This window comes from Astyanax mexicanus, chromosome 21 (genome assembly GCF_023375975.1).
Source record: "Astyanax mexicanus isolate ESR-SI-001 chromosome 21, AstMex3_surface, whole genome shotgun sequence".
NCBI classification, from domain to species: Eukaryota; Metazoa; Chordata; class Actinopteri; order Characiformes; family Acestrorhamphidae; genus Astyanax; species Astyanax mexicanus.
In genome coordinates this window covers 12,744,261-12,769,510 of record NC_064428.1, presented here as the reverse complement: position 1 = coordinate 12,769,510, position 25,250 = coordinate 12,744,261, and the positions used below count along the sequence as shown (strand labels likewise).

Below are 25,250 nucleotides of genomic sequence, written 5' to 3'. Positions count from 1 at the left end.
ATGTTTTATTATTTATGTTTATACGTATTACTGCATCCAGCAAAAGGATTACTATTAGATTGGCAACAGACATTTAGGCAAATAGGAATATTGCAGTACTGCTGCTGAACAGCAGAGGCCACTTAAAGCTCACAGAAATGAAAGGGAATTTTGAACTCGGCTTTTTTTAAATATAAAAAACAGAATTAAAAATAAAGTAGTGATAGTAGTTAGTAGTGTACAATTGGGATGTACCCAGTCTATATCATCGCCGTCCAATGAAAAACAAGCATCTCCAAAACGGCAACTTTACAGGAGAGAGATAAAGCATTCTTAATTTTCAATGAAAGTCAATGTAAAAAGAGTTTATTTCATTTTGAAGTATTTCTATTGGTCCATTCATTAAGAAATTTTCAGACAGTGTAAGAGACCGTTAATTTGTTCAAATTATGTAGAAAACAAAAAATCAACAAAAATAGAGATACTTATTTTTCATTGGACAGTGATGATATTTTGCTGTATTAGTGCATATTATGCAATTGGAGCACATATATAGTATTATAATGAGAATCTAATTAAGGGATGAGAACCAAAAGTCATCTAGCATTATGTCCTACGACTTTTGCCATGCTCTGTGGGACTATCCGTGCTGAAAAGTACATTTAAAAACTGATTTAAAGCAACATACAGTGGGGGGGGGGGATATTTAGTCCAGATTTTTATTTGAATAAAATTTTGAAAAAGATGCTTTATTTTATTCACCTTCACGATTAAAACCCCCTGATTTTAGCTGAGTATGGGTAGTTTGTGAGGGGCACTGGGTGATGTATGGGTTTAGGGGCGGGGCAAGAGGAAGGGAGAGCTGATTGGGCTGAGCAGTGTACATCTGATAGCGGTAAAACCCAGATAGTTGGACGTCACCAGGGGGTGGTAGTATTGATTGACTGATTTGCATATTGTGAGTGGGGAAATTACCACAATAAAAGCGATTATTAAAGTTTAGGAAATGTTTATAAAATTATAAACAGGTTGGGTATGTTTTATTATTTATTACTTCAAAGAAACATATTTAAGCTATTAATGAAAACAATGGTTTAGGGTTTAGTGGCTCTTTAAAATCTCAATTAAATACATAAAATGTTTTTGGTTGTAAGCTGACAAAATGTGAAAATGTTGAAGGGATATGAATTGTTTTGCAAGTCACTGTATGAGTTTATGAGATTTACAGATCATTGCATTCTGTTTTTAATTGCATTTATTTATTTTATGTCCCATTTTCTTTTGGAATTAGCGTTATAAATAACACTTAAAGGAGAACTCCGGTGTAAAATGGACTTTTGTTGTAGTTAAACATGATAAAAAATTTTGAAACCTTTAATGAATAGCACACCTCCGTTCTCCAACAGCGTTCAGAAATCCAGAAATTTTAACAGTTTGTCCAACAAACACCCTTCAGACTGGGTGATACGGGCCATAATTTACCCTGATAAATCACTTTTTACATCGTTATTCAGCTCAAAGTAGCTCCACACCTCCTTATTAGAATCTGGAGAGCCCTGGCATTTAAAATGAGGCATTAATAACTTAAAAAGTGCAGAAGAAGCTTATTAAAAACCTCTGTTTATTTACATCCTATAATACTAGTTCAGCTCCGAGCGCCACCATCACTGTACTGACAATGACATAGACATATATGTACATAGACTCCGCATAGCCTGCTTTTTTAGTAAGCTTCTTGTGCACTTTTGTGCACTTTTTAAGTTATTAATTCCTCATTTTAAATTATATCCCTTGAACATTTCCACATTTTGTCAGCTTACTACCAAAATATGTTACGTATTTAATTGAGATTTTAAGACACTAAACCCTAAACCATATTTTTCCATTAATAGCTGAAATGTGTTTTATTATTTTATTAAAAAATAATAAAACATACCAGACATTCTTAAACTCTTATAAACCATTCCTAAACTTTCCATTCATAAACGCTTTTATTGTGGTCATTTCCCCACTCACAATATGCAAATCAACCAATCAATCAATCAATCAATCAATACTACCGCCCCCTGGTGACGTCCAACTATCTGGATTTCACGCTAACAGAGGTACACTGCACAGCCCAATCAGCTCTCCCTCCCTTTTGCCCGCCCCTAAACCCATACATCATCCAATGCCCTTCACAAACTAACCATCCCTTTTTTTTTAGAGTGGGCTCAGCTAAAATCAGGGGGTTTAGTGGCCCTTTAAGTGATAGACCAACACAAATAGCACATAATAGTGAAGGTGAATAAAAATAGAGCATCATTTTCCAAATTGAAATATTCAAAAAAAAATCTGGATTAAATATTTAAAGTAGGTATTTTAAGTAAGTTGCAGCTTCCTGTTTTGTTTTTTCAGTTATGGCATGAAACCAGTGACCCCCATAATGTGGTGAGTAATCTTTACACAGAGCTGTTTCCACACCAGACAAAGCATTGTAAAATTAAGCAAACACAGCCCACTTTAACCCCCTCTCTCGCCCCCGACGTACAGAGAGATTACTGCGGCCGTTAAGGGCTCTGGATTTACGGCCGCCGGGGGTCCAGAAGGTCAAAGTGACGTTGTGCCTTCACTCATCTTAATCAATCTCCTCCATGACCCTGTCACCCTGCTACACAACGCAGCAGCAGGACCTGCGTAAAGCATTCAGACACAAAAACACAGATTTAACCCTTTATTTACTGTATATTATAAACTATACTATACTCTTATACTGTTAAACTACTATACACAACCTGTAAAGCCCCTAACAGATTCACTCACATCACCAGCCTGTAGACTCAATTCTCTTTTCTTTTCATTATGCAGAAACCATGTTTATGGTGAGGGGTCCTAGAGAGCCAGCCAATCACAGGCCAGCATTCTTTATTCCATACATCACAGAGCATGGTTTTCCTGCAATGATGTCATGCTAATAATCCACACCAACTTCAAACCGAACAGAACCTCATTCTTCTTGCAAATTCGACTTGAAATTCAATTGGTTTACAGATTGCTCTGCTGACAATATAAAATAATAAGAACCCAATAAACAGCTCTGGAATAATAAAAAAATAAGAGAGCAGCTAAAAATGATGAGTTTCTTTGATTTTACCTAATTGAAAACCTCTGGAATATAATCAAGAGTAAGATGGATGATCACAAGCCATCAAACCAAACTGAACTGCTTGAATTTTTGCACCAGGAGTAAAGCAGCATAAAGTTATCCAAAAGCAGCGGGTAAGACTGATGGAGGAGAACATGATGCCAAGATGCATGAAAAAAAACTGTGATTAAAAACCAGGGTTATTAAAACCACCCAATATTGATTTCTGAACTCTTAAAACTTTATGAATATGAGGTCTGAAAGCTCCACCAGTCTCCACCAGTCTTAACCACTGCTTTTGGATAACTTTATGCCACTCCTAGTGCAAAAATTCAAGCGGTTTGATTTGGTAAAATCAAAGAAACTCATTATTTCTAAGTGGGCTCTTATTTTGTTTTTTTCCAGTGCTGTATATCTAGTGCTTAAACTTGCTGTGTTGTTTTTACTCACTGTGGCCAATCTTGTGGTTCCACTCACTGGCCACTTCATTGGAAACACCTCTGTCTTGAGCTTTCACTTACTTGCCACTTTATTAGAAACACCTCTGTCTTGTGCTTTCACTTACTGGCAACTATATTAGAAACATCTCTTGTTTATATGCTTCCCTGCACTGGCCATTTTATTGGAAACACCTATGATTTGATTCCACCACCCCCTCATCACCTCATCCCAAAGAGTTTTGATACATTTTTTTTTATGGACAGCAAAAGTATACATCTCATACATGAGTGCATCTCAAAAAATTAGAATATCATAGAAAAGTTACGTTATTTCAGTAAATTAGTTAAAAATGTGAAACACACATATTATATAGATGTATTACACACAGAGTGATCTATTTTAAGTGTTTATTTCTTTTATTATTGATAATTATGGATTACAGTCAATGAAAACTCAATAATCAGTGTCTCAGAAAATTAGAATACTATATAAGACCAACTGGTACTTTTGGCAGTGTGGGCAGTGTGCCAAATCCTGCTGGAAAAAGAAATCCACATCTCCATAAACGTTGTCAGCAGAGGGAAGCATGAAGTGCTGTAAGATTTTGTGGGAAAGCAAAACTGCACTGACTTTAGACTTGATAATAAAACACAGTGGATCAACACCAGCAGATAACATGTCTCTCCAAACAAACCATCACTGATCATCAGTAAACCATTCAAGGAATAGAGAAGAATCCACATCTCATGATCACTGCTCTCCTATAGAGCCCCGCATCAACATCATAAACCATCTCTTTATTGATTTGACAATGAATCAATTAGCTAATTATTTAATTAGCTGGGGATTATAGGTCAGTTCTGAGTGGTGATGATCCGTCCCGCAGTGTTCCTGTGTCTTCTTAAATCATCTTCTACCAGACAGGTCACCATGGAGACTGGGACACCATCCATCCATATGTGCCTGTACTCAACGCCCATACTCCACAAACCAGCCTCTGTAGAAGAATCTGTGGCCACTTTATTGGAAACACCTACTATCTAGTGCTTAAATTCACTGGCCACTTTATTAGAAACAATTTACCGTATCTTGTTTCTACTCACTGGACACTTTATTAGATTTATTGGAAACACCTACATACTTACGTACCATGTACTTCCACTCACCGGCCACTTTATTGGAAACACCTCTATGTCTTGAGCTTTCACTCACTGATTGGCCACTTTATTAGAAACACCTACTATCTAGTGCTTAAATTCACTGGCCACTTTATTAGAAACGCCTCTTATTTATGTATCCACTCACTGGCCAGTTTATTGGAAACACCTACCTACCATGTACTTCCACTCCCTGGCCACTTAATCAGAAACACCTCTTGTTTATATGCATCTATGCAATGGCCACTTTATTGGAAACACCAACATACATACCTACCTACCTTGTGTTTTCACTCACCAGCCACTTTATTGGAAACACCCTCTCTTCTGCTTGTGCTTACACTCCCCGGCCACTTTATTGGAAACACCCTCTCTTCTGCTTGTGCTTCCACTCACTCTTGGCCATTTTATTGGAAACACCTACCTACCATGTACTTCCATTCACTGGAAACTCCTCTATGTCTTGTGCTTCCACTCACTGACTGGCCACTTTATTAGAAACATCTACTATCTAGTGCTTAAATTCACTGACCACTTTATTAGAAACTCCCCTTATTTATAAGGATCTATGCGCTGGCTGATTTATTGGAAAGACCTACCTTGTGTTTTCACTCACTGTTGGCCATTTTATTGGAAACAACTACCTACCATGTACCATCTACTCACTGACTTTATTAGAAACACCTCACTGGCTACTTTATTGGAAACATGCACTTCTCACACTTTATCTAAAATAAGCGTGTTACACGCGTATTATTTAAACAAGAGCGCAAAAGTATTGGGATGCCTGTAGTTCTTCTTCTAGATTTTGGATCATTACTGAAAGGATTTGACTCACCACCCTTTTTCACCTCAAGTTTTTTTCAACTTTTATGGAGATGCGGATTTCATTTTCCAGCAGGACATGGCACACTGCCAAAAATACCAATTGCTCTTTATATAATATTCTAATTTTCTGAGAAACTGATTTTTGGCTGTAAGATATAATCAATAATCAACACTAAAAGAAATAAACACTTTAAAAAAATCACTGTGTGTAATACATCTATATAATATATGAGTTTCACATTTTGAACCTGATATACTTAAAAAAATAAAGTACATTTTAAATTATATTCTATTTTTTTATATAAGCACTAGTACTGTATGTATTGCAGGAGATATGGAACACGTATGCAAAAACAAATATGGCCGCTCATCTCATGGCCATTGTGTTTGTTTGGTGGCTATTTAGAAGCTTATCTTGATTATTAAGCCGCGTTTCTGAGATGTATGACAGATTTTCCCACTCGTGTAATAAATGCTCGTCCTGAATGCGGCAGAGGGAAGGCCCGGCCTTTTCCATAAACTTTATTACCCCCAAAACCTGGACGCCACCCACCCCCCCAATACCCCCCAGCCACTTCCGTCACATTTGAACAACGGTTAAAAGTCAGGGCGGCGGTGAAATACGGCCTCGCCGTCGCTCTTTCCCTTACCTCCCCATTAGCTTAAGTGACACGACAAGGCCGAGGGAAAAATCTCAACCAATATCGGTGATTACTTTAAAAGATCACACAATCTGTTCATATTCCCGTAATGAGGCCGACATTTGGCTGATTGATTAAAACTACAGAGCGTAAATGTTTTACGGGGTCGCGCTCACTCAGTGGAGATTTACAGGCCGAGGAAAGAAGAGAAATGTTCGCGAGAGAGAGAGAGCCGTCTCCGGGACCACGTCCCCATCTGGACGCCAGCTGGACGCTTATTGAGTCGAGGACATGATGATAATAGTGTCGGAAGCTGAAGGCTTTCTGCATTTTTTGATAAGGAAATGTTATTCGTCCAGACGTTGTGTGATTGGCGTCGCGGCTTGGCGGCTCTCTGGTCAGCACTTCTGTCACATTCGCCTTCATATATAACAACAGTAAAGTGCCACCAGAAGCAGAGAATTTATGCTCAAGTCTCAATCACGAGTAAAGTGGTATTCTGAGATCAGAATTTGGCTAAGTGGACGTTTTATCAGGGTTAGTCAACCCGTCTCGAACTCTTCCTGCAGTTTTATACGCCTGTATAAAGCCACTGAGTCCATGTCCCAGCGTGCAGCAGGTCAATAAATATGCTGCTGATGGCTCTATACCATTTCTAGAGTAGACCTAACTTAGAGACTATTTTACTGCACAAATATCAAACATGCTATAATGACCACTACGTTAACTGTACATGTTATTAGCTCCAGTTATCATATAGGATACTTTGTAGTTCTATTATTAGTCCAAGCTAAGTAAATAAAACTACAATTCTTAAAAAAACACATTTTCCTTTAAAGTCAAACAAGCGTTGGATGTTTATCTACAGAGCTTTCTCTACTGAAAACTGTTTATTTCGGTAAATAAAGCGCTTAGATTTCCAGATTTTCACTAAGGCTGGTTACAGCAGCATTAGCATTAATTAGCAGCTATGTGACAGCTACCTGACAGCGCTACACTGAGGACCCTGAGTGTTTTAATAAGCCAGGGTGATATTAGCTTTTTTTTTTTTTAAGATCATTTGTGTAGGAAATAAAGGTTTTAACCCCACTAAACGGATAATACAGCTCTCTACACTTCATCTTTCAGCCCAAGCAGCTAACAGCAGCAGTTTAGAGCAGCCGTCACAGAGTCACTGCTCGGATTACATTATAAACAGGTCAGTTAGCGCGCTGCTAACCTCAGGATGTTTATAACTACGGAGTTTAGTGAACACACCCCGGCTGCAAGGTTAGACTGTTGAAGGCTACTGAAGACTATTAAAGGCTATTGGAGGTTATTGAAAGCGTTATTGGGGGCAGAAATCAGTAAAGACTGGTTAGATAAGTGATTCAACGTCATTAAAACAGATTTTGTCAGGTATTGTCTTATACATATTTACACATAACTTATATCTCTCCTAAAAGTGTTTATTTTGGTCAGTAACACTCGTGTTTATTTACTATCCGTGTAAATTACCAGTGTATGCTTTGGCGTGGATGTAATTAGAGGAATCTGTACCAGGTTTGACTGGCACCTGTGTGGCATTAATGTGGCATTTGGCCCCGCCCAATATCGGTATCGGCGATCAGCCGATCGTGGTGAAAGACGATCGGCGATCTGAATCGGCCCCAAAAACACTGATCGGTCTAGGAGGTGTAAAAAAGGAGCTGAATTTTGGCAGAGCATCTGCGATTCTTTTGCTCTCTGCCCGTTTCTTTTGTTTAGCACAACCCCTATTCATAACTCTGCTTCATTTTCACTGTGACAGCTGTCACTCTAGTCGCGTACAGTTCCCGCTGTTTTGGTTTGAAGTCACGTCGTGTGGCACGTTGCTACGTCATCATATTATGGACTAGTTCAGTGCAGCAACGGAGGGGGGTTTGGACAATTAGTATTTAGACATTAATTCGGTATTCTACTGATATTTCTGTTGTTTTTTTAATAGAAATATGTTTCTTCTTTACTTTATATAAGTAACAAATTAACATTGTTTTTGGTTTATTTACTGTAGCTGGGATGGTCAGACTTGGGGGCCTCTATGGAGGAAAGATTTGGTCGAGGCCCTAGGCAAACGTGTTTACAAGCGAAAGCATGTGTGTCTGCCAGTTCTACACTTTTTCTCTGTGTGGTACTTTCAGTGTTGAGCGCGTATGTTAAAGGAGAGGCAGTATGGAGAAACAAAAGCGGCAAAAAGAGTTGTGCGGAGAAGTTAAGCGTGAAGAAACTCACTGTAGCTGCTACAAAATGTGTAAAAATCACAGACGTGTTCACTGCTGTAGCCTCCGCTCTGTCCTCCGTAGGTGAAGACAGCAGCAGCAGACTGGGAGAGCAGACTTGTGAAGGAGAAACCGAGGAACAGACTGAGCAGGAATGTGTAGCACATAAGCAGATAGTAACGTTAGTGAGGTTAGGATTACACAGGGACATGATGAGCAATGACTAATAAAATAGCAAACGGTCAAGAGAAGTGTTGGATGAACAGCAAGTGTATATTTTAGGCCACATCATTTTATTTTAGATATTTAGGTTAAAGGTGTGTTGAAAGGCTGCATAGTTTGAGTTTTGTAGGCTCTATGCCGTGGATCAACATGTTTTAAAAAGCACTAAAACAAGTGATATAACAGATTTTAAAACTGATAAATGATCAGTTAACTTAACAAGTGTAAAAAATATAAAAGTAATATTAGCAAAAGGTATGCCGACACTGAATAAGAGTAAAACAGTGTTATATGCTTTTAAGACAGAGTTGCGTTGCATGAATTCATAAAGCAGCCCTGTTTGTAGCCTGATACAAATACATGTTATAGCTGTTTAAAGGAGGAAGCAAATTTAACCTGAAGAATTTGAATTGAGCTGTTATATCAGAGAAATTTAGAGAAAGGCTGATAATACTCACCTCTGAACAGTGAAAGAGTTATAGCACTTAGCACAGTTAGCAGGGTTAGCAGCAGGCTACAGGCTGATAATACTAACTCACCTACGAATGGCAAAAGAGCTAGAGCTTAGCGCAGTTAGCAGGTAATGCTAATGCAGCTCCAGTCTCCAGCCTTGGTGCTGGAGAAACTTCATATATACTCCTGTTTAACTCTGTACTGAGTGGCTTTACTGCTCATTAATACCTGAATAGTAGAATTCATACATGAGGAGCACCAGATTATAAGGCACATTGATACTTTTTGGGCAATATATGGTATTAAATAAAAGTGTTACATTTAAGTGCTAGATGCCTCCTTAAAGAAAACCATACTCCAGGCCTTTACCAGCTCTGAAAGTCTCCTCTTTGTCCTGCACTGAGGACCAGAATCAGTCTCCATGTTTAACGAGGCTCGTCTGGCTCGTGGCGACCAGTTAAAAATGCATTTAATCACTATATAAACATGCCGCCGCCTGGCCTCGGTGACAGAGACGTTATGCTGTGTCTCGCAGTGTCCTGTATTTAATCACCGCCCTTACATGGACTCTCAATAAAACGCCCTGTTTTGGTCACGCACTCATCATTTTTGCATGCGCGTCTTTTTTTCTTCTTCCTGCAAATGAAATGGGCCGGATGACATCATCATCAGGGGGCTGATTACTTTACTTCCCACTTCATTAACTTAATTATTAGACTATCAGTAAAACCTGATGGAGTAATTCATATTTGAGAGCCAGCGTCGTAAATAACGTCCGCTCTGCGCCGGGCATTGTGGATAGTAGAGCGTGTCTGGGCCAATTTATTGGAAACACTTATCATAACTCTACAATTCATTCTAATAAAGAGGCCATTAAGTTTAAAAATAAAAAAATAGGTGTTTCTAATAAAGTGGCCAGTTAGAGGAACTATAAAGGGTACAGTAGGTGTTTCCAATAAAGTGGCCACAGTGAGTGGAAGCACATGGTAGTATAGTAGGTGTTTCTAATAAAGTGGCCACTAGTGAGTGGAAGCACAAGGTAGTATAGTAGGTGTTTCTAATAAAGTGGCCACTAGTGAGCAGAAGCACAAGGTAGTATAGTAGGTGTTTCTAATAAAGTGGCCACTAGTGAGTGGAAGCACAAGGTAGTATAGTAGGTGTTTCTACTAAAGTGGATGCACAAAATAAAGTCATAATAGGTGTTTCCAGTAAAGTGGCCACAGTAAGTGGAAACACAAGACTGCAATAGTAGGTGTTTATAATAAAGTGACCACAGTGAGTGGAAGAACAAGGTAGTACAGTAGGTGTTTCTAATAAAGTGGCCACAGTGAGTGGGCACACAAGATGAGGTAACAGTAGGTGTTTCTAATAAAGTGGCCAGTGAGTGGAAGCACAAGGTAGTACTATAGTAGGTGTTTCCAGTAAAGTGGCCAGAGTGAGTGGAAACACAAGATAAAGTAATAGTAGGTGTTTTCAATAAAGTGGCCACAGTGAGTGGAAGCACAGAAGGTAAAACAGATGTTTCCAATAAAGTGGTCACAGTGAGTGGAAGCACAGCGTAGTACTATAGTATGTGTTTCTAATAAAGTGGCCACAGTGAGTTGAGGCACAAGGTACTGTATGTCGGTGTTTCTAATAAAGTGGCCACAGTAAGTGGAAGCACACTGTATTAAGAGTTTCCAATTAACCTGACCCGAGTTGCGTAGGTGTTTCTAATAATGTGGCCAGTGAGCGGAAGCACACAAGGTAGTACAATAGATGTTTCCAATAAAGTGGTCAGTCAGTGGAAGTACAAAATAGATGTAGGTGTAGATTTCAGAATGAACAACCAGGAGCTTTACAAATGGTATTTCTTTTTATTTATGTCATTTACAACAACACAGACCATCGCATAAATTTGACTGTGTTTCAGCCTTTAACGTCTTTTTTACAAAGCAAATAAATTAGACCTTAAACAGGTTTAAATAACGTTGAACAGGAGCTTTAACTAAATGTACATCTTCCACAAGACCAGTTTCCTTCCTTTCAATAATCAACTGACCCAAATCACAGTCCATTTCCTGACTTTTGAGTCAATGGACACTTTAAAGTTCATCCAGGTTCATGTTGATCCAGCTCTTATTATTTTTGGTCCATGCAATGGAAAAGAGGCCTTAGTTTACATAATTATATACATACTTTTACATTGTTCAATATGGAAGTATTTACTGTATGAAGACTGCAACCAGGATATTTACAGTAATGTAATCTATAAAAGCATTCATGCCACCAGAATTATACATACAGTACATATAAATGGAAAGACTAGGAGGGCTTATTCCATCTACAGTTTTCGAAAAAATAATAAGAGAGCACTTAAAAATGATGAGTTTCTTTCATTTTACCAAATTGAAAAATATATAATCAATAGGAAGATGGATGATCACAAGCCACCAAACCAAACTGAACTGCTTAAATTTTTGCACCAGGAGTAAAGCAGCATAAAGTTATCCAAAAGCAGTGTGTAAGACTAGTGGAGGAGAACATGATGCCAAGATGCATGAAAAAAACTGTGATTAAAAACCAGGGTTATTCCACCAAGTATTGATTTCTAAACTATTAAAACTTTATAAATATGAACTTGTTTTCTTTGCTCTTTTGATATTTCAGCCATTTCTCATTTTCTGCAAATAAATGCTTTAAATGACAATATTTTTATTTGGAATTTGGGAGAAATGTTGTCTGTAGTTTAGAGAATAAAACAACATTGTTAATTTTACTCAAATATAAACCTATAAATAGCAAAATCAGAGAAACTGATTTAGAAACTAAAGTGGTCTCTTATTTTTTTCAAAAGCAGTAGGGTTTGGACAATGAATCCCATTTGTTTTACTGCTGTCAGATGTAACAGATCATTGTAAACTTTACAAATTTAGTATCTAACGAAATAGTCAATTTCTTTGTTCGGTCAGGGTTGATCATTTTTTGTGGGGACCATTGGCATTACAGTTGTACATGCATGCTGTTATTGAATAAACAGTCAAATTGATTAGAGAAATTGATCGATTGATAGAATAGGGAAAAAAGTCTTTCAAATCTGCTTGTTGAACTTTACAAGACTTTACATTCTGGTGGACCAGGATGTGTAAATGTTAATCTGCTATACGGTTGTACCGGACATTAACTGAACTTTGTTTTTTAATCATTCGAATACAAAGTATGGATAATATTTTGTATTTTTATAGAGGATAAACATTTCGTAATGCCTCTGAAAACAGCACACAACTAGATCTGACATATGTGAAGTTTACTGACCGTAAACTGGCTTATTCGCTCTGCAGAGTGATGTTCAAAAGCAGCGATCGGGAAAATCCAGCTCAGGCATGATTTAATTGCTCAGATATCGGATTTGATTCTCAAACCAGATCTGTTGAGGTGACTGTCTGCCAGTGATCCGACTGGATTTGCCTGTCTTAGCATCATAAATGCATCTACATGGGTTGCTGTGGTGTCGAGATTGCTGTCAGAAATTAACCTCTGGTGCTCTTCTTGGACCAACACCCCTAAGTATCGCCAGATATCGCCAAAAAAAAAAGTTTTTAGAGTGATACTCATCTGTACAAATATGGTTGTAATCACTTTTTAAAGGAGGACTTCAGTGTAAAATTGACTTTTGGTGTAGTAAAACATAATAAAGAGTGCTAATCTTTGTTCAATAGCCCACCTCCGCTCTCCCGCAGCTTTTTTAAGATCCAGGAATTTGTGCTTTTTGCCCAGCACTCTTTACAAAGTCTTCTTTGGGGCATATTTTGCCCCTGATAAATCGCTTTTTAACATCGTTATCCAGCTCCACACCTCATTGGTAGAATCCGAAGAGCCCTGACATTTAAAATGAGGCATTACCAACTTTAAAAGTGCACAAGAAGCTTTATAAAAACCACTGTTTACAACCCGTAACCCGTTACCTACATTGTCGGGCGCAAGATTGGAGTTGGTGGAGTGGTTTTATAAGCTTCTTGTGCACATTTAACGTTTTTAATGCCTCGTTTTAAATGTCAGGGCTCTCTGGATTCTACCTATGAAGTGTGGAGCTACTTTGAGCCTGGATACTGGTGTAAAAACAGAGGCATTAATTGTAAAAACTGTAAAGAGTGCTGGGCAAAAAGCACACAAAGTTACTGGATCTCAGAAAGCTGCAAGAAAGTGGAGGTGTGCTATTCTACCCTAAATGTCAATTTTACACTAGAGTTCACCTTTAAGTTATCACCAAATGTGGTTTGGAATCAATTTTAAGTGGTATTGGAGTCTTTTGGTTTGGTGTCTGGCTGTCAAGACTCGGAAAATGAACCTAGGTACAATCTAGATATGTCTAATTTTATTTTATCTTATTTGGCCTCAAAGTCTGAACGTTGGCTAACCAACCAACCAAGTCTGGTAATTAGCAGTTGAGCTGAACCAGAAATGCTTGAGCATGACAATCCTAAAATTGAGAAGTCTAGTGCTCTAGAACCTCCCAAACCCTTGATCTAAAACAAGGTATTTTGGACAGATATGGATATGTTGCTTTTAGGAAGCTGAAAAACATCAGTCAGGATTTGTATGTTGCTGTGGGGAGGATTCCCAAATGCATGACATATTTGCATAAAAACCGAGTGACGTCCAACTGCAGATCACAGTAGAACAGGCTCTTTGGACACCACACAGTTGTACGCCATTACATTCACCATTATGTACAGTATGCAAAGGCAGATTTTAGCCTGGAGTGGCAGGCTAGAAATGACCCAAATGACGCCCCCTAGTGTTTGTTTGCATGTCCAGAAGCTCTCATTCTTGTCTCATTGGGTCCACCATAGACGTTGACCAGTTCCTTGGTAGGACTGATGGGAATATGTAGAAACATTGTCATCTTTGTCCCCTAAATTGGCAGAATTGCCGAATAGTCCTGTCCTTTCATAACCCCGCCCCAATCTTCCTGTTCCCGCCCTCCATCTCCTCCATGTCATCATCGGAGTACGGGCTGTGGCGGTGGTACCCAACCTCCGAGTCACCATGCTGATGAAAGTCAGGGCTGCTCAAGAACTCATGACGGTCCATCTCATCCTCATGCTCCTCATCCTCTTCTTCTTCCTCATCTACATCCTCCTCCTCCTCATTTGCCTCCTCTTCCAGTGGCTCCACCCTCTTCCTCTGGTCTTCGCTGGCTGAGTTCTCATTGGCTGTTTTGCCTCCACCGCGATGTCGCTCCGCCTCCGCCTGGGCTGCTTGCTCCTTGGCCTTTCGACTGCGTTTCCACTTCATCCTGCGGTTCTGGAACCAGATCTTCACCTGAACAAATCAAAACACACAAAAATTTGTGGCTCACAGAGGACAGTTGTAAATGGTACCAGATCTACGTACAAGAACTTCAATTTCTTCAATTCTTTCTGGTGGACAGTGCTTGGGATGAGTTGGGATGGTCCAAAAAATGTAAACTTTCCAAGAACGTTATGGGTTTGTTTCACAGACAAGGATTAAGGCTAGTCATAGGCTAAAGGTTTTTCTTTTAATAAATGTGTAGTCCAAGAATAGGCTTAATTCCTGTCCGGAAACCAACCCTGTAACTCTAATCTTAAAGAGTCGTTAAACCCTAAACCATATTTTTAACCATATCCATTAATAGCTAAAATGTGTTCAAGTCAGGTCAAGTCAGGTAGTTTTATTGTCAATACTGCATATGTACAAGACATTTTGTTACTTTCCTTTCCAAAGTTACAGCAAGATAAAAATATAAATAACAAAGTCACAGACATAGACATACATGAGACCAGAGACACAAGACAATCGTGCAATAGTGATGGGGGGGATTAAAGAGGGAAGGATAGTACCAGTATTAACAGAACCTGTGCAATATAGTGCTATAAAAGCTTAGTGTTCCTCTGAAGATCTGCTTAAATTCTTTATAAGCATTTCCTAACCATTAAAAAACACTTTTACTGTGGTAATTTCTGCCTCTTTCAGTTATTAATGGAAAAATTTTAGTTTAGGGTTTAGTTATAGGGTTGGTTTCTGGAAAGGGATTGAGCCTAGTCTTGGAATACACATTATTTTAATTAAGATTTTCTATTGAAAGGAAAATATAGACTATGACTAACCTGAATTTTTGTTTGGGAAACCAACACAAAACATTCTTGGAAAGTTTTTGGACCATCCCAACTATACAATATCTTTATTTGTTTTTTTTACGAGCATTGTCCACCAGAGTATAAAGATCTTGCAGATCTAGTACCGTTAACCAGGATCAGGGGCATCTAACCATGGGGGGATTCTTCTTGTACCACTTAAAGGCGAACTTAACGCCCTGATTTTTGCCTACTCCACCTTCAGCATAAATTTATGAAGTACGCAGTCCTATATGCAGATTGATCATTCAATAAAACCGCCCCCTGCTGAAAAAGTCCAACCATCTGCATCTCACTACCGCTATCAGAGGCACACTACTGCTGCTGCAGCTCAGCCAATCAGCTCTCCCTCCTGCCCCGCCCCTAAACCCATACATCATCCAGTGCCCCTCCAAAACTACCGCTTTCATTTTTTTCAAACCTAGGGTCGAGTCAAAAATCAGGGGGTTTAGTTACCCTTTAAGTGGCAGTGAGGTAACCACAAGAAGAAGGTTAGATGCCCCCGATCCTGTTAACGGTACTGAATCTATCTATCTAAGATCTTAATACTCTAATTCTAAACATACTAGGTTCTACCCCTGTCTGGAAACTGACCTATACAACTCTATACAAAACTTAAAGAGACACTAAACCCTAAATCAATTTTTTTCCTTTAATATCTAATATGTGTTCCTCTGAAGTAATGAAACATACCAGTCCTGCTTACAATTTTCATAAACATTTCCTAACTTTTAAAAAACACTTTTATTGTGGTAATTTCTGCCTCTGCAGCATTGTCCAAGGTTATACAACTGTGCTATAGGCGTGGATGATGTGTCTGTATACTTTGGTATGGAGATACATAACAATATGTAGATCAGTCAATTAATAATACCACCCCCCTGCTATCAGAGGCACACTGCTACAGCTCAACCAATCAGCTCTCCCTCCTGACCCACCTCTAAACCCATACATACCCAGAGCCCCTACCATTTCCATTTTTTAGCCTTTTTTTTTTATTTGAGCTGAGGATGGAATTATTCAGGTTTAGATGACCCTGATCACATGATTGACCGATTGAAGTTCCTCACCTGAGTCTCGGTCAGCATCAGCGAGGTGGCCACTTCGAAGCGTTTGGGGCGGGACAGGTACTTGTTGAGTTTAAACTGGTTCTCCAGCTCCAGCAGCTGCTGACTGGTGAAGGCAGTGCGAGGTCTCCGGCATTTACCCATCAGCCCCGACTGAGGAGCACCTGCAGGAGGACGGGGGAGAAAGAAATAATGAGTTTGGGGTTAAGGTCTTGTGCATGATTGCTTTTTTGACTTTTGGGTTTATTTCAGTTCAGCTGATCATATGATCTGTTATTATGGTTGGGTACAAAGGAAAATGATCTCTACAAACAGTAATGTCTTTTAAAATTATATGCAATTAACAAAATTACATTCGTAGAAAGTTTACCTAAAATGTTACATTTCTGTTGTATTCTAGGAAAATCAGTTTCCAGTTTTCTTAACCATTTCCTTTAGAAACCAGTAGCAAAGTTCCAAAATGTTGCCTCATCCTTATTATTCTACAACAACAAATGAATGTTCTAGAGATGTACTAGAAAATGATCATCTGTCCAGTTTTCTTTACTTTTCCGGAACATTTTGGTAGCAACTTTCAATACTGTATCATCTCAATCAATTATTGGTTAAAATATATTTAAAAGATTAATAAATAAAACTATTAAAACAAAAGGTTTGGAGGACATAAACTGTTTCATTTATATTCGCCAAAATGATTTTTAATTTAGGTTTAGAAAAACAAATTTTATCATTTTTATTCATTATATTTTGACAGTAACAGATGTACTTCAAACACAGTTCATATTTTCAGCAACGTTTCTTATAAAACACAAAACTTTTTATGTAATGCTTGAATAGAAATCCTCAGGATTTAGGTGTGCAATATCAGGCAGACAATTGTTCTAATTTCAGAACTTTTTTAAAGTTTTATCAATGTTCCCATCACTTTACCTCCAATTTAGCATGTTCCTTTACTGGGGGAACGATTTTAGAAGGTTCCATTAACGTTTCTGTGAGAACGTTCGATCCTAAACATTAGCAGTAGCATGAGTGAAAGTCGTGGGAACGTTTTATGTTCGGTGAATATATTTATAATATATCGCTGTGAGCAGGATTTGAACCTGCGCGGGGAAACCCCATTGGATTTCGAGTCCAACGCCTTAACCTCTCGGCCATCACAGCGCATGCGTAACTCTCTTTTTTTTGCTGTTGTTAGTTACTTAGCTAGTTAGTTAATGAGTATAAGTATAATATAATTCAAAATAATGCAAGCATAAATACAAAATAAGAAAAACACCACCTCTACCGAAAAAACACCACCTACTGAAAAATATTTTTGTTATTATTATACTGGTGATATTTTGCGTTTTTTAGTACTGTAAAATTGTATCACTGTACATCATATTATGTAATGCAATATTATATTGTATAACATGATTTTTAGATGCAATCAAGACTGTTTTAGTATTATAGCATAATAATATTAATGCAACGTTCAATTGATATGCCTGAATAAATAAATTCAGAACCTTCTTTCGGTGCATCAAAGACGGATACATTAACATTGATTCAACATACTTTTTGTTATTCTGTATTTGAATTTAAACTGTGATGGTTTATCTGGTCATGCTAACATTTTTTGGTCAGTAGAACATTTTCTGAACGTTAATTTCTTGTTCATAGAACGTTCAATCTGTAAAAAAAAAATCTAATTAATAATAATATTAATGCAACATTAAATTGATATGCCTGAATAAATAAATTCAGAACCTTCTTTCAGTGCATCAAAGATAAGATACATTAACATTGATTCAACATTTTTGATATTCTGTATTTGAATTGTGTAGATTCAAATACAGAATTCTGTAGATAAACTGTGATGGTTTATCTGGTCATGCTAACATTTTTTTGGATAGTAGAACATTTTCTGAACGTTAATTTCTTGTTCATAGAACGTTCAATCTGTAAAAAAAAATCTAATTAATAATAATATTAATGCAACATTAAATTGATATGCCTGAATAAATAAATTCAGAACCTTCTTTCAGTGCATCAAAGATAAGATACATTAACATTGATTCAACATTTTTGATATTCTGTATTTGAATTGTGTAGATTCAAATACAGAATTCTGTAGATAAACTGTGATGGTTTATCTGGTCATGCTAACATTTTTTTGGATAGTAGAACATTTTCTGAACATTAATTTTTTGTTCTTAGAACGTTCTATCTGTTTTTTAAAGGTTATTAATAATTCCAGTAACCTTACTGTGTCAATGTTTCAATTTTTAGTTTTGCCCAGCTGGCCACCAACGTCAGTAGACGTTAATTTCAGGTTGAATGTATGTCATGACCTCAGATGACAAAATGTTTATGTCAGGATAACTAATACTATCTAATACTGTTACATGTCTGCAGGATGGAATTGTTACTTTTAACATCTTAATAATGTTATTATTCGTCTAGCTGGGAACATTGTGTGAGAAACGTTCTAATAACGTCATGATGCAACCATTGAACGTTCTGGATATTTCTGTAAAATTACAGACTAACCCTAACCTTCCTGAAAACGTTTTCTGATGAATGGGGCTGTAGCTCACACTTCCAGAATATCACTTATTTTTCTTTATTCTTTATTACAAACTGTAGCTTTTATACAATGTCAAGGACTCTTATGTATACACACACACGCACGCGGGCGCGCGCGCGCACTGGGAGCGTGTGAACGTGGCGTCCATCATTAAGGGTAATAGCTGTGCTGGTTTATAGTTGATGGGCAGGAAAGCCGTAAACGCCATTAACTTAATGAAAGTCTCATACAGGCCTCGGCCTTTTACTGATGAACTCAGAACAGCTTAAAGATGTTTCTTTATAGCCTCACAAACACCGCCACAGCTTTACTGCTTTGATATAACTCACAAATATATATCTAACATATACAGCCATGAGAAAATATAAAAACACCACATAAAAAAAACTTTTCTGAGTGTTTCAAACATATTCAAACTTATGGAGCTTTGATCTTCATGTAAACAGTACTAAGAAATAATAGTTATAAGACCTTTAGTTAAAACTAAAAATGTATTTTAAATAACTTTTATATAATGGAATTAATAAAAATGTCAGAAATGTTTTTTTGTGAGGAAAAAAACTCAAAAAGAAATAACAGTCTAAATACCTCTAGCTCAAGTCTTTTAAGGAAATTTACTTGGAAAGCTATTTTAAATTCTTCTGTTAGTTCTTTATTTCTTTATTATTTTTGTAAAGGAGAATGTATCAATACTCAGACAGCTTTACATTTTTTTTTACGAAGTTTATAAACTAAAGATGTTTACAAAACTCATGTTACATTTAAAAAGCATGTTTAAAGTCCACTAATTTCTTTGATTTTCTCAAAAGAAAATCTTTATTTTAAACAAAATGCTTGACTGCATGTTCAAATAATTGATATGTATGACAAAAAAAAAATCACTCCATTTACTGAAACTCACTCCTGTTACTTGAACTCATTTCTGAACTCACTCCTGTTACTGGTGTTCATTCATGTTACTATTTTTTTAACAGGAATGAAAGTTACAGGACTGAGATTTTAGCGAAGAATTAGCAAAAATGAACAAAAACTTTCTAGACGATTTTGAAATGGGCATTGCTGTGAGGATTTGATTGCACTGAAGTTAGTGAGGTCAGAATGTTGTATGATGACCACTCCACTTCATTCTCAACTCCTCCAATTCTGATGCTCTGCAAAGGGTGATACTTGGATGTTTTTCAGTCTTATACTTGACTAATCTGATCAGAAGCCAAATATATACAGTGTTTTATTAATGCACTTTTATATTTTGATATTTATTTATATATTCACCTATAAATGTTTCTCAAAAGCTCCATAGTTTTCAGAATGATGATGGCTTTACCATTTTACAATTAACTTTGGGTGAATTATTTCATTTTCTTGTTGTTTTCAACAACTGTTTAACAACTTTTGGACAGAAATAAGGACAGGTATTATTTTGTTATTTGTTTTTTGTTGTTACTCATCAGTTTGACAGTAAATAAAGGTGTAAGATCATTTATAGGGCCAGTTAATTTGGACAAAAGAGAGGATCAGCCTGATTTTTACTGGTTTGTTTGTTCTTACAATGGTTGTTATACAGGACCAGTCAAAAGTTGGGACGCACCTTCTCATTCCATGTTTTTATGCTTAATTCTTTAATGTAATTTAAGGGACACATGGAATTACATAATAAACAGTATAAAAAGTGTGTTATTCCTCCACATTAATCCCCTGATCTAAATCTGATTAACTGAGATGGTGATTGGAGGTGATTTAATTGGGATGAGCTGGAGCTTCACAGCATGAAGGAAAAGCAGCAACTATTATTCAGCACCTCCAGAAACTCCTTCTTTCAAGACGCTGAGAAAACTATTCCAGGTGACTCTCCCTCATGAAGACACTGAGATTAAAATCTCACCAAGAGTCTGCAGATCTGTCCTCAAAGAGAAATGTGATACTTAGAAGAATCTGAAGTATAAAACTAATATTCTGGTTTGTTCTGTACAGAATAATTCTGCATGTGTTCCTGTATAGCTTTAATATAGTCTTTAATGACAAATTTACAATGTAAAAAATAATAAAAAGAAAGATAGAAAACATATTGAGTAAGAGAGAGGAGGTGTGTCCAAACATTTTACAAGTACTGTAAATATTGATGTACAAAAATGAAACAAAAACTCATATTTGACTGACATCTCTGGAAAAAAATAAGAGAATTTCTTTGATTTTACCAAATTGAAAACCTCTGGAATATAATCAAGAGGAAGATGGATGATCACAAGCCATCAAACCAAACTGAACTGCTTGAATTTCTGCACCAGGGGTGCGGGCATAAAGTTATCCAAAAGCAGTGTGTAAGACTGGTGGAGGAGAATATGCCAAACCAGGGTTATTTCACCAAATATTGATTTCTGAACTCTTAAAACTTTATGAATATGAACTGGTTTTCTTTGCATTATTTGAGGTCTAAAGCTCTGCATCTTTTTTGTTATTTCAGCCATTTCTCATTTTCTGCAAATAAATGCTCTAAATGACAATATTTTAATTTGGAATTTGGGAGGAATGTTGTCTGTAGTTTATAGAATAAAACAACAATGTTCATTTTACTCAAACATAAACCTATAAATAGCAAAATCAGATAAACTGATTCAGAAACTGAAGTGGTCTCTTCTCTTTTTCCCTAACATCTGTTATAGATGTTATAGCATTATTTACTCTCTTTGATCCTTTTTCATGACGACTGAGAAACAGTACCCTCTGTTTGTGACAATGATAAACTCACAGATTACACACTGGCACATTAACACCACTCTGCTTTTAACTACAGCACCTCTAATCTATATCTATATCTATATCTATTCCTAATTTTTATTTCTAACAGAAAGCAGAATTATTAGAAGTGTGTGTAAAGAAAATGCAACAATAATGGCCAACAAAAAATAATATAGTACTATAGAGTAAATAAAAGTAAAAGGCAAGCACATAGATGTTTAGAATCGATTTATAGCTTAAAGCTTAAAGTCTGCAGACTAGCACCATATATATATTTATGAAACATAATGCTTGTATATTTAATTAAGTTAAATATTTTATATAACAATGTTAAATATAGTATATGTTATTTCTGTGATGAGACTAAATAAACAATAATGCTAAGAATGATTCCGATTCTGCCTAAATGATGCATAGTGCATAGTTATAAAGCTGTGATTATGGAACAGGTAAACGGGTAAAGTAGTGCTAGCTCTAAATTAAAGCGTATTGTATTAAATGCAGTGTTAATTAAGTAAGTGGACACAGAGGTGTGTATTGTACTGACCGGAGTAGTCGGGTAGGCGGGGCAGCATGACCCCGGCCCTGATCCAGCCCTCCAGCGCCGCCGCCGCCTTCAGCTGCTCCGGGTGGGCGAAGGTGGTGTACCCCAGGGGCGAGTGCTGGGTCCCTAATATGGAGATGGGGTAGATGGGTGGAGGGTACATGGCCGGGATGGAGGCCTGGGGCAGGGGCGAGAGGGCCGGGTGGGTCAGGCCCAGGAGACCTGGCTTTGGGAGAACCCCGGGCTGGAGGTGGAGGGAGCGAGGCGACGGGCAAGACACCGGGCTGCCCGCAGGACTGTCGGCGCTCTGGCATGGTGACGGTGCCCGGTGACCTCTGTGACCCCTGTGGACCCGGTGAGCCTCGTCAGCCAGCAGGGCATCGATCCTGAAGCTCTTGGACTTGGACTCCATGGTTGAGGTTCTGGAGGGCAGGTTGATTGGATGCCTTGATGCCACCTAGATGGTACCAGGATGGCACAAGTTGTCTTCTGGACTGGTCTGGGTGGAGGGTTCTGGTGGTCCGGTGGGTTCAGTACCCTACTCGTGGTGCTGCTTCACCACCCAGGGTCTACCTGAACAGCCATGACCAGACTGGACCATTCCCAGACTAGGACAGTAGATCCCCAGCAGCTCCTTCACCCTTTCCCACACTTCACTGGTTATCTCAGATAGAGCTGATTGGCTGAAATGTACAGCCCATGCTGATTAGCTCGAGCTGCTGTTGATTGGCTGGAGGGAATAAGTAAACAAGGATTGGGTGGATTTGGGAATGGGGGTGGGTGTTGACTGACTGACAGAAACAGCCATAAAAAAAATACAGTTTAGTAAATAATAGTAAATCCGTTTGATCTTTAATGTAGAACGGATAAAGAGTCGCTATATAGCGGCTATTAATAATAATAAAATGTTAATAGTTATTAATATGATTTAGGCTATTAATAATAGTAAACAACAAGACAACAAACAAACAAACAAAAAGATTATGTTGTTTTTTTTAATGTAATTTTTTTTTCTTGCTTAATCAATGCCATAAAAACAGCCATTATAACCTGGTTGAGTTAAATTTTTTATATAATAAACAAACAAAAAAAAACATAATAAGACATTAACAACAACAATAAGATTACTAAAACATTAATAGAAGTGTACAAATTCTTAATAAATTGCTTAGTCAAATAATTGGATATAATTAAAAAAGCTAATAAATAAATTAGAGTACGAATAATTGTATTTTAAAAGTAAGAATGGTATCAAGAAAGAAAAATTTAAGCACAATAATACAAAATTAAAAAATAAAACTAATAGAAAATATAATAATATAATAATACAAATTAACCAGTGTTAAAATAGCTTATAATGCAAAGTTGTAGGTTTGTAAAACAAGGCAAAATATTTTAAATATTAATAAAAAATGAAAGTCTTAAAAAACGCCATGTTTCATAATAGAAATACATATATTTTTATAGTATTTATAGTATATATAAAAATATTTCGTTAAAAAAATGAATTTATTCTGAAAGTCTGAAGTGAACAGTGATTGATTGAGGCGTCTGATTAATATAATCCAACCCAAAGATCATTTACTGACCGTTAATCATCTGCCGTTGTTTAGTGTGTTAGTGTGTTGAGTGTGTGTTTAATGTAATAAAAGCGCGCGCCCGTGAGCGTATGTGTGTGTTTGAGTGTGTGTGTGTGTGTGTGTTTGTGTCGGGTTCTCGCGGGCGCAGGTTACCGCCGGTCACGCGCTCTTAAATCCGCTCCGCGCGCACGCATGTATACTATGTACGTTTTAGCACAAAGTTAATGTACCGCTAATGACGTCACTGTAAATAAATTAGACACTCCTTCACAGTCTAATAATCAACTACTGAATTTTTTTTACATAATTTTAATGGTTTTAAATCAACACTTTATTTAGTTAAATTATCGCTAATTGCCGTGTTAATGTATCACTAACAGTGTCGATTTAACACTAACGTAAAATTAACCCTCTAATCTAATGATTTGTATTTTTATGAGGAAATGAGAAACACTGCTTTATCTTGATTAATTAATCTAATAAAAGTGGTTTACCTGCACAATGTTGCCCAAAGACACGCCTTCTGTGTTTTAACATTTTTCATTTTTTAAGCATATAACTGCTAAGAATTAAATGATCACATAACGAGGATACATTAAAAACGATTGATAATAACAACAGAATATAGGAGTGTGATGTCTAATTCATCATACAAAAAAATCTTAAGTAAATATCAGAGCCCCAAGAACCAAACATCAGCTCTAAAACAGAAACTAAATAAATGAGTGAGATAAATAAATGCAGTAAGTAATTAAATAAATGCCGCTAAATCAAAACGAAATAATTTCCATATTAGAAATTAAAGATGTAAGCCAAATACATACATAAATAAACCATGGGAAATAAGCCATAACAGTCTATTTGGTGTTGATTAAATAAACAAATGAATAAAGAAGATGAATAAATAATAAAATACATAAACAAACACATAGTTATTAAAACGAATAAACATAAGTGTAAAATAACAAAATAAATAATCAACTAAATGCATAATTTGTAAATATTCAACAAAAAATGTTTAGAGTGTCTAGAAACCATGGAAATTTAGAAATATAATTTTGTATATCGATTTTGAATAAATTAGCAAATAAATACGATATAATACAACCCGATCAGAACAATGTATGAATTCTGTAACCTGTGTGAATAGATATAATATCTAATTTTAAATACTTATTTATATACTTTTGAATACTTATACTTATCCGTTTATACATTCTATAACGGAATATCAGATTATCTTTGTATGAGTGAAATTAAGTAAATAAATTAACAAAAAAAAAAAAAAATATTTAAATAAACACACACGCACACACACACATATACATTTACATAAGCGCGCGCGCTCACACACACACACACACACACACACACACACACACACACTTGCGGGCGCGCGCAGATTGGAGAGGTGGTACCTTCTGTCCACTCTGATGATATAATGCTAATTTTGCTCAGGGGAAATCAGCGCGTGCAGCTCTTACACAGATACACACACACAAACACACACACACACACACCAATATTAGACTAAA

The 25,250-nt window shown here is 36.9% G+C and overlaps 1 protein-coding gene and 1 non-coding gene across 2 annotated transcripts; both read right to left on the bottom strand.

The window, feature by feature from the left end:
- Nucleotides 1-12,798: 12,798 nt before the first annotated feature.
- On the bottom strand, nucleotides 12,799-22,777 carry mnx2b (motor neuron and pancreas homeobox 2b). The gene is made up of 3 exons (XM_007234826.4): nucleotides 22,139-22,777; nucleotides 16,290-16,450; nucleotides 12,799-14,386 (listed from the first exon to the last, which is right to left on the bottom strand). The coding sequence occupies exons 1-3, from the start codon at nucleotides 22,545-22,547 to the stop codon at nucleotides 14,012-14,014; spliced, it is 945 nt and encodes a 314-aa protein (XP_007234888.2). The 5' UTR covers nucleotides 22,548-22,777; the 3' UTR covers nucleotides 12,799-14,011.
- Nucleotides 17,366-17,447, bottom strand: trnas-cga (transfer RNA serine (anticodon CGA)). Its single transcript has one exon. It is a non-coding gene; the product is annotated as a tRNA-Ser (tRNA).
- Nucleotides 22,778-25,250: the final 2,473 nt, after the last annotated feature.